This window comes from Gallus gallus, chromosome 26, assembly GCF_016699485.2.
Source record: "Gallus gallus isolate bGalGal1 chromosome 26, bGalGal1.mat.broiler.GRCg7b, whole genome shotgun sequence".
NCBI lineage: Eukaryota > Metazoa > Chordata > Aves > Galliformes > Phasianidae > Gallus > Gallus gallus.
The window spans coordinates 1,010,232-1,022,938 of NC_052557.1; the positions used below are offsets into that span (position 1 = coordinate 1,010,232).

The 12,707-nt window shown below is 56.3% G+C and overlaps 2 protein-coding genes across 6 annotated transcripts in view; one reads left to right on the plus strand and one right to left on the minus strand.

Moving 5' to 3' along the window:
* The window catches only part of PPFIA4 (PTPRF interacting protein alpha 4), a 41,722-nt gene extending 37,199 nt beyond the window's left edge, over positions 1-4,523 (plus strand). For all 5 annotated transcript variants that reach the window (XM_015298800.3, XM_015298801.3, XM_015298802.3 and 2 more), the window contains 7 exons: positions 150-325; positions 690-787; positions 1,434-1,609; positions 1,847-1,915; positions 2,704-2,881; positions 3,097-3,188; positions 3,353-4,523. In XM_015298800.3, the coding sequence (XP_015154286.1) occupies positions 150-325; positions 690-787; positions 1,434-1,609; positions 1,847-1,915; positions 2,704-2,881; positions 3,097-3,155 (756 nt within the window). In that variant the 3' untranslated portion in view covers positions 3,156-3,188; positions 3,353-4,523. The remainder of the gene's footprint in view (positions 1-149; positions 326-689; positions 788-1,433; positions 1,610-1,846; positions 1,916-2,703; positions 2,882-3,096; positions 3,189-3,352) is intronic.
* Positions 4,524-4,810: 287 nt separating this feature from the next.
* On the minus strand, positions 4,811-8,310 carry MYOG (myogenin). Its single transcript, NM_204184.2, has 3 exons — positions 7,791-8,310; positions 5,849-5,930; positions 4,811-5,396 (listed from the first exon to the last, which is right to left on the minus strand). The coding sequence occupies exons 1-3, from the start codon at positions 8,268-8,270 to the stop codon at positions 5,275-5,277; spliced, it is 684 nt and encodes a 227-aa protein (NP_989515.1). The 5' UTR covers positions 8,271-8,310; the 3' UTR covers positions 4,811-5,274.
* Between the last annotated feature and the right edge of the window lie 4,397 nt (positions 8,311-12,707).

A 12,707-nucleotide genomic window follows, 5' to 3' on the forward strand; every position in this document is an offset into this window, starting at 1 on the left:
TAGCTAGGGTTGAACTCCCCAGTCCACATGTAGTCCTCAGGACGGTGGACCCCCATCCTGCAGCACTGAGTTGTCACTGGTCTCCTGGGGCCGTCTGCAGGTCTCCTAAGCCCTGTTTTTTTTCCTAGCTTCTCCATTTGCTTTCACAGACACTGGCCTATGGGGACATGAACCACGAGTGGATTGGGAATGAGTGGCTGCCCAGCCTGGGCCTCCCGCAGTATCGCAGCTACTTCATGGAGTGTCTTGTTGATGCACGGATGCTGGACCACCTCACCAAGAAAGACCTCAGAGTGCACTTGAAGATGGTGGACAGTTTCCACCGGTGAGTCCTCTCCTTTGGGAGGTCTTTGGGGTGCAGTACCTGCGTGTGGTTCAGGGATTTTGAGGGATTTTCCTCTGTCTTGGCCAGCCTCAGTGCTGGAGGGTGGCTCATATTGGCCAAACGTGGGACAGCCTCCTCTCAGAACAGGATAAAACTGATGGACTGGGGAATTACCACAAAAGGGAGGGATGTTCCCCAGCTTCTGGCTAAGATCGTCCCTTTGAATTTCATCTATGATGACTCAGTCCTACACCAAAACATCCTTCGGGCACATGGAGAGTTAGTAGAGAAGTGGGTCCCTCTGTGGGGTCCCTCCAAGGCGTCTGCCCTGCTGAAGGTTGGGTGATGTCTTGTGTCCTTGCAGCACCAGCCTACAGTATGGCATTATGTGCCTGAAGAGGCTCAACTACGACCGCAAAGAGCTTGAGAGGAGGCGAGAAGAGACTCAGCACGAAATCAAAGGTCAGCAGCCACATCCACCACCCTGCTCTGGAAAAGCTGACAAGAAACCTCCATAGAGATGCCCGGTGATGGTCTCTCTCCTGTCCCGTATTCTTAACACAGCACTTGCTAAATGAAAACCAGTATTTCTGAGCAGTACTCATGCCTGTAGGGCTGTTCTCCCTGCAGTATTTCCCCAGCAGATTGCTCCAAGTACCTTTAAGGTCACCCCAGTCAGGCATGAGAAGGGAGGGAGGCTGTCAAGACAGGAAGGGCCTTGTCCCAGCATCAAGTCAGCTTCTCCTTCCCCTTTCAAGTGCTTAGGACACCCCCAGCTAATCAAGCTCCCCTTCCTTGTTGGCTATCTTGAGATTTCATGTGCTTAGATTACAACTCATTATTGATAATGCCCCTAATTGCATCATCAATCCAGGGCTCTTAGGATTAATTTTCACAGTTGTTTTCTGCCTGTCATTTCTGTGTTCAGTTTGCTGACTTGAAGTGAGCTGTTCCTGGCACTCAGCTACATGGCATCCCTGCTGGCCCAGGAAGGAGAGTGCCAGACTCAGCCTGGGGCTGCATGGCAGGGCTCCAGCACACCCCAGCCTACTGCACAACCAAGAGCACTGTCTGGGCTGCCTTGAAACACGCTCTTGCTCTTTTGCAGATGTGTTGGTGTGGACCAATGACCAGGTCATTCATTGGATCCAGTCCATCGGGCTCCGCGAGTATGCAAACAACCTCGTTGAGAGCGGGGTGCATGGAGCACTCCTGGCCCTTGATGAAAACTTTGACCACAACAGTCTGGCTCTCGTGTTGCAAATCCCCACGCAGAACACGCAGGTAAGGGTGTGCTTCCAGGGGAGATTTGGGAGGAGGGTGGCTGGCACGGGACACAGCTGCGGTGTGACTCCACCAGTCCCACCAACTCAACTCTGCCTTTCCAAGCAGAGCGCTCTGATGGTGCATGGGCTTTTTCTCCATCGTTCTCAGGGCTGGGTTGGGGAGTTGTGCTAGAACTGGGTTGGGGAGTTGTGCTGCTGCCATAGATGGAGGATGTTCATTTGATGTTATTTTCAGGCTCGACAAGTGTTGGAGAGGGAGTTCAACAATCTGCTTGCATTGGGCACAGATCGGAGGTTGGATGATGTGAGTACCAAACCTCTCCCATGCCCAAATCGTGCTGGGCACCTGTTCTTGTTTAAGAAATGGGAGAAACAGAACTGCTTCTCTCTCCCAGCTTATCCTGGGAAGGCAACTAGCAGTTGCATGAACAATGGAATACATTAAAACTAAATCATTTAAAATACAAAACAGTCTATGGAAGCAGGTGAGGTAGGGCCTTGTGCATCTCTTCTAGTGCTCAGTGGGCTGAATTTGAGGAGGAATCGCCCAGCTTTCCCTGCCAGCTGCTTTTTTGTAGCCTTTTAGAGGCGCAAATGTTCTGGGCATGACGAGTAGCAGCTGGTAAAGCGGGGGTTGGAGATACCCCGTTATGCAGCCAGAAAGCTGTTCACATTGAGTCACTGAAGGTGGGAATTTATCTAGATCTGTCCTACATACAGCTTTCTTGCATGAGATACGATAGCAGAGCTGGTCAGAGCTCTCTTTAGAGGATGAAGACAAGTAGGTACTTCCAGATGAGTACACAGTTAGATGCTTCCCTATGGGTCTTTACTGGGGCTTTTGCGTTGACATCTTTGCAGGCAGGGTGGAGAGGAGATGGGCATGCTGGGAAGAATGAAGCCCACCTCATAGGATGCCAGCGAGCTCTTCTATGTCCTTGGCCCAATCTGATCACACGCTTCTGCACAGTTCGGGTTGATCTTGGCATGCTGGCACCCACACAGTTAGATGAACGCAGCGAGGGTATCTCACGAGGGTGGGAGGTCCTGCTGTCCTTGCTGCTGGGTTCACAACCTGCTCTTCCACCCCAGGGTGACGACAAAACCTTCCGTCGGACCCCGTCCTGGAGGAAGCGCTTCCGCCCTCGAGATATGCACAGCATCAACATGCTCAGTGGCTCAGCTGAGACGCTGCCTGCCGGCTTCCGCGTCACCAGCCTGGTGCCACTGCCACCTCCATCCGCCCCTGCCAAGAAGATGCCCCCAGAAGGTACGCCACCCCTTCCCAGCAGGGTCCCTGCTGGACCAGATAGCCCTATGTCACTGTCCTGAACCTTCTGTCGCATCCCCGAAGGTACAAAGCCTCTCACTTGGATTCACGTGGCTTTAATACACAACTGCTGCCGTGTAAATGTGTCGGTGGGAAGCTGAGGATTAATTGGGCCGGTCACTAATTCAGTGCTCTGTTCTTTGTTTCTCTTCCAGTTGGTGCCTCTGGGTCACCACGGCTGGAGACTTCCACGGTCCGGACGTACTCATGCTGAGGATCGGTGTGATGGGAGCCAGCCCGGCCCTGGGTATGAGGGGTCCCATTGGAGTGAGGGTGGGAGGTTCTGCTGGGACACTGCTGTCCCTCAGGGTATGGCTCCCAGTGCCAGGAGTTGTGGGTTTGTCGGCACAGTGGTCCCCAGATGGAGGTGAACCACTGTCCTCATGGAGCCTTTCCCACCTTGTTTCTCAGCACATCCCCACTATCCATCCAGCCAAGTGCCAGCTGCCTTTCAGGACAAGGCCAGAGCTCAGCCTGTGTCTGTTTCTCGGCCCGAACCAACAGATGTCGCAGTGCTGCTGCCATGGACCGAAAAGGCTGCTCTCCCTTCTGCTTGTGCACCCCACTGCTGTCCCCAGCTCCCCGTGCCTCCTGCCTGTGGCTGTTCTGCCCACCCCACCTCACACCAGCCAGGCTCTGGATGTGCTCACCAGGTGCCTGCTCCATCCCTGGTGGAAGTGCAGCCCATCAGAGAAGCAGAGATGCCCCACAAGTGGGCTATGATATTTGGAAACCTTTCTCCTGCCTGGTTCACGTTGCCAATATGCCATAGACTGTCACACCAGCTCACCGGAGCCCCGGGCACCAGGGATGCCACTGCACGTAGGACTCAACACCGAGGAGGGTTCAGGCTCAGCTCTGCGTGAAAACCCTGACGTTGGGGGAGATGGCCAAGGAGCTGCCCTGGGTGGGACGGGGGGGCTGAAGCCAGTGCCAGGATGGACACTGCACAGCAAGCAGTGGGGAGCGGCTGCTGTGGGTGCAAGGAGCATTTTGGGGTGGCGGTCAGAGCATTTTGGGGTGTGCTGTGCCTCAAAGTGGGGAAGGGTTGGACTGCCCCATTTGGCTTACTGTTGGCCAGGATGCTGTCAGGCCTGACCTTGGGGACCAGGGGGACACAGCAGGGGCACCCAGCGCCCCAGGACCACCCGTCCCTTCCCTCCAGATGCAGAGGAGATGCTCTCCCCTCCTGCCTCCAGGCTATGGGCAGGGGTGATCCAGGAGGCTCTCAGCCCTTCCCATTTCTCCCCCGTAGGGTAGGATCTCTTCATCTCCTCATGCCACGTTTGCCTTGTGTGGCCCCTATTTCTGATGTGATATTTATTGATGGCTGGAATGACCTATACTTATCATGTGCTGTCTGGAAGTGCAATATCTGAGAGGCTATACAGTCACAATGTCTTTTCGGTGTATTATTTGCCTAATACAGTATTAAATATTTTTTTAATTTGAAGAGTCGGTGAACCCTTTCTATCGATGCCCTACTTCTTTCGTCATATTATTGGTACTGCATGGACTCCAAACCCTGGATCGGGTCAGGAAAGGATGTATGTGTGTTCCAATAAACAGGATTTTAAAGCAATGCTGGCTTGAGCCTTCTTTCTAGAGCCCAAATTAGAAATGTAATCAAACTCTGGAGAACAGAGTTAGCATCACCTGATGCCCCGTGCTTTTGGGGCGCTGGGCTGAGCCCCAGTTGCAAACCAGTGAGCTCAATGGTCTCTGCAGGGCTGATTTAAGCATGAGGCACCCACTGATGTACATCCAAAGACCTTGGATTTTCTGATAGGGAGAAGGAAAAAAACCCAACCAAAGAGTTAGGATCGATTCACACGACATGAAACAGTGGTGAAAGGGAACCTTGAGCAATTCAAACGAGAATGCCTTTATTTAAAAAAAAAGAAAAAAAAAGAAAAGTCATCAAAATAAGTTAGCAAAAATAATAATTAAAAAAAGAAAACACAAACAAATGGCAACTGCACACAGCGGTCAGTAGGAAAGCCGGCGAAGGCAGCCCGCCGGAGAGAGACCTTGGTCGAAGAGCAACTTGGAAACAGCCACATTGGCTGTGGCACACGTGTTGGCCCCCAAGGAAGGAAAGCCCCCGGCCTGGGGGACCCAGGGCCACCGCCAGCCACCGCCATCACACTTCTCCCCTTTTCTTTTTTCCACCGGTGGGAACGTTTGGAGAGGAGTGGGAAAGGATTTGGGCGGTTTCAGCGCTGCAGTCCACAGTGTCGGAGGGGTAATTATGATTTCCAGCTGCTGGATCCTTCCAGCATCACCATCCCACCCCGTTTCCAGCTCAGAGAGCCGCGGGGCTTTGCGCCAGCTCAGTTTTGGACCCGCTCCTCTGGGAACGTCACGGCCACGTCCTCCACGGCGATGCTCTCCACGATGGAGGAGAGCGAGTGGAGGTTGCGGTCCTCTGCCTGGTCATCGCTCAGGAGGTGATCTGAGAGAGGAGGGGGAGGGCAATGGGATGGTGACCCCACGACCCTACTCTGTGTGACCGCACTGATGTGGGGATCCGCTCCCAGATCCCGTCCTGAGGACTGAGACCTTTCCCCAGAGGTGGCAACGGGCAGTGAAACTTGGGGAAGCTTTTAGGGGGTGGGAGAGGCAGCTCTGTGCGGGTGCTCTGTGCTGCAGGGCTGGGCTATGGGGCAGGCACAGATGAACCCTTAATGGGACAGGGATGTGGAGCTGCTGCAGGCTGCTTCCAGCACATCAGGCAATGGGAGAAGCCTGAGTGCGCTCAAGGAGTGCTGGAGGGTTCACCCAACAGTGGGGTGGGGGGAGGACAAGGGTCCTCCTGTCCCCTGGCTGTGGGTTTTGGTTCAGGGATGCTCAGCCCCACCACTGTGGTGTCCCTGAGATGGATGCTGAGGAAGGGGAGTTCCTTACCTGCGGGGTTGGTGCCAAACTCCAGCTGGGTGCTCCACTCAGGGCTGCAGGATGAGCTGCCAGAGCCGCACTCGCTGGGTGCCTGCAAGGACCAACGTGCCACCTGTGGGCCCACCTTCAGCAGCCAAACCCCACTGCCTGCCCCCCAACACCCCCATCCCAATGTGTGGTCACTGAGCCAGAGCAGATGGTGACATCTGGGGTCCTAGGGATCCATCAGTGCCAGGCACATCATTAATCTCCATAAATGCTGGAAAACCCCAATGTGGGCTCTGGGTGAGTGGCCTCCTGCTTGCTATGCGTAAAGAAGTGTCTCAGTAGGCAGCAGTTATGAGAAAGGAAACGGAGAAGCATCCTTGGGCAAAAGAGCTTCTTACTGAAAATCACCTCATTGAGTTAAATAAAAGATGGCACCAAGGAGCTGCCATCTTTAGGGGAACCCCTAAACCTCAGCTCACTGCTCGCTCCAGGCCCCCAGCACAGCCAGCTCACGAATGCTTGGAGTTGTCTCCCACTGATTTTGCACTCAGGATGTGAAGCTGTGCTGGAGGGGCAGCTGGGCGGTACCAAAGAGTTGGTCCTTCAGTGCCAACGTCTGAAAGAGGATGAATCTCTGCAAGCCACTCCTTTCTCTCCCTCTTACAAAGTCCACTGATATCAATATCAATATGTAGATATCTGATACCTGTGTCTATACATAATTCATATCCATCTCAATGTCATCTACATGTACATATCCATATCTGTATCATTTATATCTGTCATCTATACAATCTCTATTCATACCTATGCATCTGCGATCTATATATCACCTATATCTATGTTATCATTTACATCTCTCATCTATATCTGTATCACCCATACCCATACCTATATCCATAGCTCCACATCCCCACATTAAAAGCCTCAGCAGCCAGGAGGTGCATGCCATCATCCCCCAGCATTCAGAGGGCAGACAAAAATATCCCCCAAAAACGTGCTTAAGCCACCAGAATCTCGTGATGGGGCGGATGGAGCCCAGCCACACCCTGAGTGCTTAGGAGAGGATGCCACTGCCTCAAGGATTCTTGCCTGGATCCCAATTTGGTGCCATTGGACTGAGAAACCAGTGGTGGTCCCCACTAGGACAAGTCCCCATGCACCAGGGGACCAGGCCTGGTGCACTCTATTACCTTACATTACTTTATGTTACATTACATTACATTACGTTACATTATTTTGTTACTGTACTGTATCGTACCATATTGTGCTGTACTGTATTGTAATGCATTGTATTGTGCTATATTTTTCCCTACAGTACTTTACATTACGGTATTTTACACCACTTTGTGGCCCACAGGCAGGGATTGGAACTGGAGGATCTTTGAGATCCAACCCAACCATCCTATGGTTCCATGATTCCATGGTTCTGTGAGTCCATGGTTCTATGATTCCATGATTCTATGGTCCTATGATGTTATGACTGTATGATTCCGTGACTGTATGATTGCGTGGCTCTATGACCCCATGATTCCATGGCTCTATGATCCCATGGTTCCATGTCTCTGTGATTCCATGATTCCATGACTCTATGATCCCATGGTTCTATGACCCCATGATTCCATGGCTCTGTGATCCCATGGTTCTATGACCCCATGATTCCATGGCTCTGTGATCCCATGGTTCTATGACCCCATGATTCCATGGCTCTGTGATCCCATGGTTCTATGACCCCATGATTCCATGGCTCTGTGATCCCATGGTTCTACGATCATTTCTACGACTTAAGCCTTCCCACTCCCCACCAAGCACCACCAACCCACTCTGCTCAATGCAACGGCCATCAGCCCATCACCCACCAACACCCGCCCACAGGGACAGCAACCTGAGCATCACCACCCCGTCCCTCCATCACCACCCACCCCGGCTCCTGCCCCCCATCCCCACCCATCCCCACACTCACAGCAGGTTGTGGTGCAGCGGGGCGGTAGCGCAGCTCCCTCTGCTCGCGCTCCTGCTGGTTGAGGCTGCTGAGCAGGCTCTGCAGGCGCTCGATGTACTGGATGGCGCTGCGCAGGATCTCCACCTTGGGCAGCCGCTGGTTGGGGTTGAGCAGAGTGCTGCGTTTCAGAGCCTCGAAGGCTTCGTTCACCTTCTTCAGCCTCCGCTTCTCCCGCAGCGTGGCCGCCCGACGCCGGTCGATGGACACGGTTTTGCGCTTGCAGATTTTGCAAGCCCATGGCAAGCATTGCCCGGGGCAGTGCTCGGGCAGCGTCGAGTCCTTCTCCTCCAAAGCCCCTCTGCTTTCAGGGCACAGGGTCACCTCGGGACGCTCAGGAAATGCGGCCGCCTCGTAGCCCTGCAAGCGGGAGCCCAGGAAGTTTTCCCCATCGTAAAACCTCTGCTCCGGGAAAAAGTAAGGGTTGGTCTCAAAGAGCTCCATGGGAGGACGTGTGCGCGGCTCGGGGACGGCTGCTCCGTTTCCCTGCGCCAACTGCTCGGTGCCATTTAAACCCCGGCGCTGGCATTAAATCACAGAGATAAATATAGAAAACCTAAAGGAAACCTGAGCCCACCCTAAGCTGCTGCCTCGCATCAAAACTTGTCCGGCTGCGGCCACGAGGACTGCACGGCCTGGGGGGGGCTGGGGGGGTTGGCATGGTGGGAGCTGCCCTGGCTGCCCCAACAGGGGCTTTGTTTGAGCCCGCGGGTGGCACCAGGGCTGCCAGCCCCAGCCTGCATTCCTGCATCATCTGGTCCCTTCAGTTATGGGGTGAGGTGGTTGGGGTGGGGGCAACTGAGCAATGGAGTGCAGAATCCAGTGCTGTTCAGTGCTCCCCGCTGCTGCCCTGAGCCTCCCACACTCTCCCCTGTGCTGTGGGGCAGCAGAGGAACACAGCCCTGAGAGGAACAGTTCCCACCTTCCCAATGGAGAAAGTGAGGCATGGCGATGGGTTTTTGGTGAGCACAATGGGATGGGGTTTTCACCCTTCCCCAGAACACCAACCACATCTCCCCGGCTTTGTCTCTAATCCTGAGGGCTTTTTTCCACTGGGGACGTCAGAAACCATCTCCCACCTCCTCCTATTCCTGCTCTGGGCCAGATTCCAGCGGAGGGATCGGTCAGTGGAAAGAATGTCAGACAAGAGCAGAGCTGACCCTGCTGGGATTTTATTCCCCAAATCACCCTCTCTGAGGAAGCACATTCCCCACACCCACCCACCAGCGCCCTGCCTGGCTTTGGGTTCATTCTGAGCCATTTTGGGGCTCACCATGGTGATCCCCACCTGGGAGCCAGCCCTCTGCCAGCACAGACAGGGATTTCTCTGGGGCCACAAGGAAAGGCATGAAAATGGTGACGAGGGGCAGACAGAAAGCAGTTAGGAGGGGAGAACCCAAGCCAGTGGTTTCCATCTGGATGGGTTTTTTAATTTGCAGAGTGTATTGGGAGGCTGAGGACACCGGGGTGAAACAACAGCTCCTCGGCACGTGGCAGGGCCATATAGCAGAGTGGCCAAGCATTTAGCACTTCATAAAACATGGGCAGTGTTCTGCAGCATTGCCAGGGCTTTCCTGATCAGAAAGAGAGTATGGGGAGAAGGGGATGAACTGTACCCCAGGGTCCCGTGGGCTCTGTGCATTCAGTGGGTTCACAGCTGAGTGAGCAGCCATCAACACCCCAACAGTCCCATAAGCGGTCCCAGAAGCTCTCATCACCCTGAGCACCACGAGCACCCCAGGGACTCCCAGCACCCTGACCACCCCAAATATCACCCAGGGCCCCCATCATCCCGAGCACCCCCAGGGACCCCCATCTCTCCCATCACCCTGAGCACCCCAGGGGCTGCCATCACTCCAAGCACTCCCAGGGCCCCCCTCACCCCAAACACTCCGAGGCTCCCATCACCCTGCTGAGCATCCCCCAGGGGTGCCCATCACCCTGCGCACAGCATGGAGCCACGGGATGGGTGAGCAGGGCACCTTCCCCCGGGTGCCGTAGGTGCCCACAGCAGCTGCTGGCTGTGCCCCAGGTAGCTCAGCGCCAGCGGGGGCTTAGGGCTGTGCTGCCGGCTGTCAGGTTATCCCGTGATGGATGGCGGCGGCTGGGCTGCACACAAAGCGAGGCTGTGTGCGCCGGGCAGAACGTGCTGCGATCCGTCACGGGGTGACCTTCCCCGGCGGGCAAAGGAGGGGGCCCCGGCCTCGTGGGGACGGCTCACCCCGACAGCACGGCGAGCTAAAAATACTGATCTCCATTGAGAAAATCACGGCGGGTTCGGCCTTCAGAGAGGTGGTGGCTGAGGGCTGATGGATCTCACACCACGACCCGCCGTGGTGGCTTTGTTGGGGATTTGGTGAAGTCTGTGAGCTCGGTGCACGGAGCACCGGTCGTGGGGTCCTTTCCATTGGAAAAAGCTGGAGAATGGGCTGGTTTTAGGGGACGATGAAGTGAGCCAGGTGGTGCAAGCGCATCCTACCCTGGCACCATCCCGCTGATGGGCACCGGGATGCATCCAGCAGAGCCCATCCTGCACCACTCCCTCCAAAAGGCCACGTCCAACAGCACCGACCCCCAGCCCCCGCTGCCCCACATCCCCTCTTGCTTTCCAGGCTCGCCGACATCCCTTCCTGCCGCAGTGACAAGTCATAACATATTTGGGAGCAGCTGCAGGCGGCGGGGAGATGCTTGGCTTGCTCCCCGCTCCTGGACGAGGAATGCAGAGCAGACCTCTCTCCTCCGACACCCGGGATTTCCGACGTGCCTTCTCGGCAGAGATTTGGGATGGTGACAGCTGCTCGGCCACGGTGGGGCCGCGGCACTGCCTGCCCCTTCGGCCCCAGCACTGCGAGCCGGTGGCTTTGCAGGGCCAAGTCTCAGCCTGACGGGGATTTGGGACTGCTCACATGTCCGGTCCATAGGGAGCAATGGGGGATGGTGTCCTGCTGGCTGTCCCCGGCTGGGGTGGGAGCAGCATCCCCTCACCCCTCTGTGTCAGCTCCCCCACTCTGGGCTCACCGATGGGCTGGGAGGTGATGGGACCCCTGTGGAGCTCAGCACACTCAGCTCCGTCTCGTCACCGCAGCTCCTGTGCCACAGTTTCTCCATCAGGAAATCAGGGATAACAATGTTCCTCGGAGTACAAAACCCAGCTGGAGAATGGCCATATTTTGGCCATCAGTTATGGCCCCAGGTTCAAGAACCCTCAGTCTGGGAATCACAGAGGATGTTGGCCCCCAGGCACACCAGATGTCCCCACCCCCCACTTCCTTGGATCGCACCAGGGGACCAACCCAGGTGCTCATTTGCTGGTTCCCATTTCAGGGACCACACCGGGGTGCTCTCACACTCTGCACTCACTAAGCAATGTTTGGCCTCACCACCATCAAGATGTCTCCAGCAGCTCTGCCCCCCCGTGCCCCCCACCCCGCTTCATGGCCCCTGAACAGAACCCTTTCCATCCCCACCCCCAAACTGCAAGTGGAGGGGTGATCACCCTCAAGATGCCCACAACACCCAACAGACCCCCCACAGAAGGGGCATCTCCAGCACGAGGGGGGGCAGCTCCTCCATCCCCAGCACTGTGCCATGTCCCGGCCATCACAGAGGGACCGGGGCACTCGTGTTGTCAACAAAGGGCTGTTCTCCTGGGGTGGCAGTCTGGCTCAGTGAGCAGGAGGACAGGTGGGTTCTTGGAGGAAGACCCATGAATGCGAGGGATTCAGCAGTGACATATGGTGTCTATTTGACCCCTCCCCCCCACCAAGAGGGACAGCTGTCTGGGCCAGGGGGATGGCACAGGGCCCGAGGACGGGTGCTGGGGACAGCAGCAGGGCAGCAGGGAGGGGTCTCTTGGGTGGGAGACAGTTGGGTTGTCCCACTGTCCCAATCCAGAGCACATTCTCGGTGTGGTTCAGGTGGCTCCAATGGCCCAAACTGGCCCTGTGGGATGGGGTCTGGGAGAGAGGGGGGTAAATGAGTAAACACTGCATTGCCCCACCCCCGTGGGACGCCAAATATCAGTACCAAAAGGGCTGACATCCCTACAGGGGCAGCTCAGAGAGCAGAGTGGAGATTTCCTCACTTTGAGATGCAACGGAATGGGGGAAGCACTGACAGCCAATGCCAGCAGTGACACCCAGCCCTTCCGGAGTGGCCTCACCCAACAAATTTCCATCGCAGGGACGCAGCTCTCCCATGTGTCCCCCGGCTGGGCATCCCCACCCAACGCTGGTTTTCCCCTCCCTGGGGTGGGCTGACATACCCAGCTGTCAGCGTCAGCCCCGGCTAAGGGGTTCCCGGATCATTCCAAGCCCCGGGGACGGACAAACAGCACTGAGTCCCGGGGCGGGGGGGTTAGGGGGGGCGGAATTCTCCAAGGGTCCCTTCCAGGGAAATCCCGTTCCTACCCCCACATCCCCCGGTGGATGCTGCCAGCCCCGCTCCGTGCTCCGGGTAACGGGGCGGCTGTAGGTTTTGCCCCTTGCAGAGGGCTGAGCTCCTCCCAGCGCGTCCCGAATGCGGAGCAGAGAGAACTCCGAGTGCGGGACTCGCGGTGCGTTCGGTGCGGCCGTCGGGAGAGGGCAGCAGACCCCGCGTTATCCGCGCACCGCCGAACCCCGACGTCGGGGAGGGACGAAACCCCTCCGCCTCCGCACCCCCGGGCCCGGACCCCGCGCTGTGCCGGGGATGGAGACCCGGACCCCTCCGGTGCTGATGAGCTCAGCGATTCCCTTCCCACCCCCCGGGGAGAACATCCCGACGTTTGTTTTTTCCCGCGGCGTAATGACCCCAGCAGGTGCTTTTCCTGCCCGAGAGCCGAAAATAGCGCCCAGGGTTTGGCTTCCTTCGGTTCCCGTCGCCTTTCCAGGCTCCTGTGTC

Excerpts from the sequence above, each read along its gene's own strand:
- MYOG (NM_204184.2), bottom strand. The coding sequence starts at position 8,270 with ATGGAGCTCTTTGAGACCAACCCTTACTTTTTCCCGGAGCAGAGGTTT. Across the intron at positions 5,931-7,790 it reads CCGCTGCACCACAACCTGCT|GCACCCAGCGAGTGCGGCTC; the intron begins GTGAGTGTGGGG and ends TGGTCCTTGCAG. Across the intron at positions 5,397-5,848 it reads GTTTGGCACCAACCCCGCAG|ATCACCTCCTGAGCGATGAC; the intron begins GTAAGGAACTCC and ends CTCCTCTCTCAG.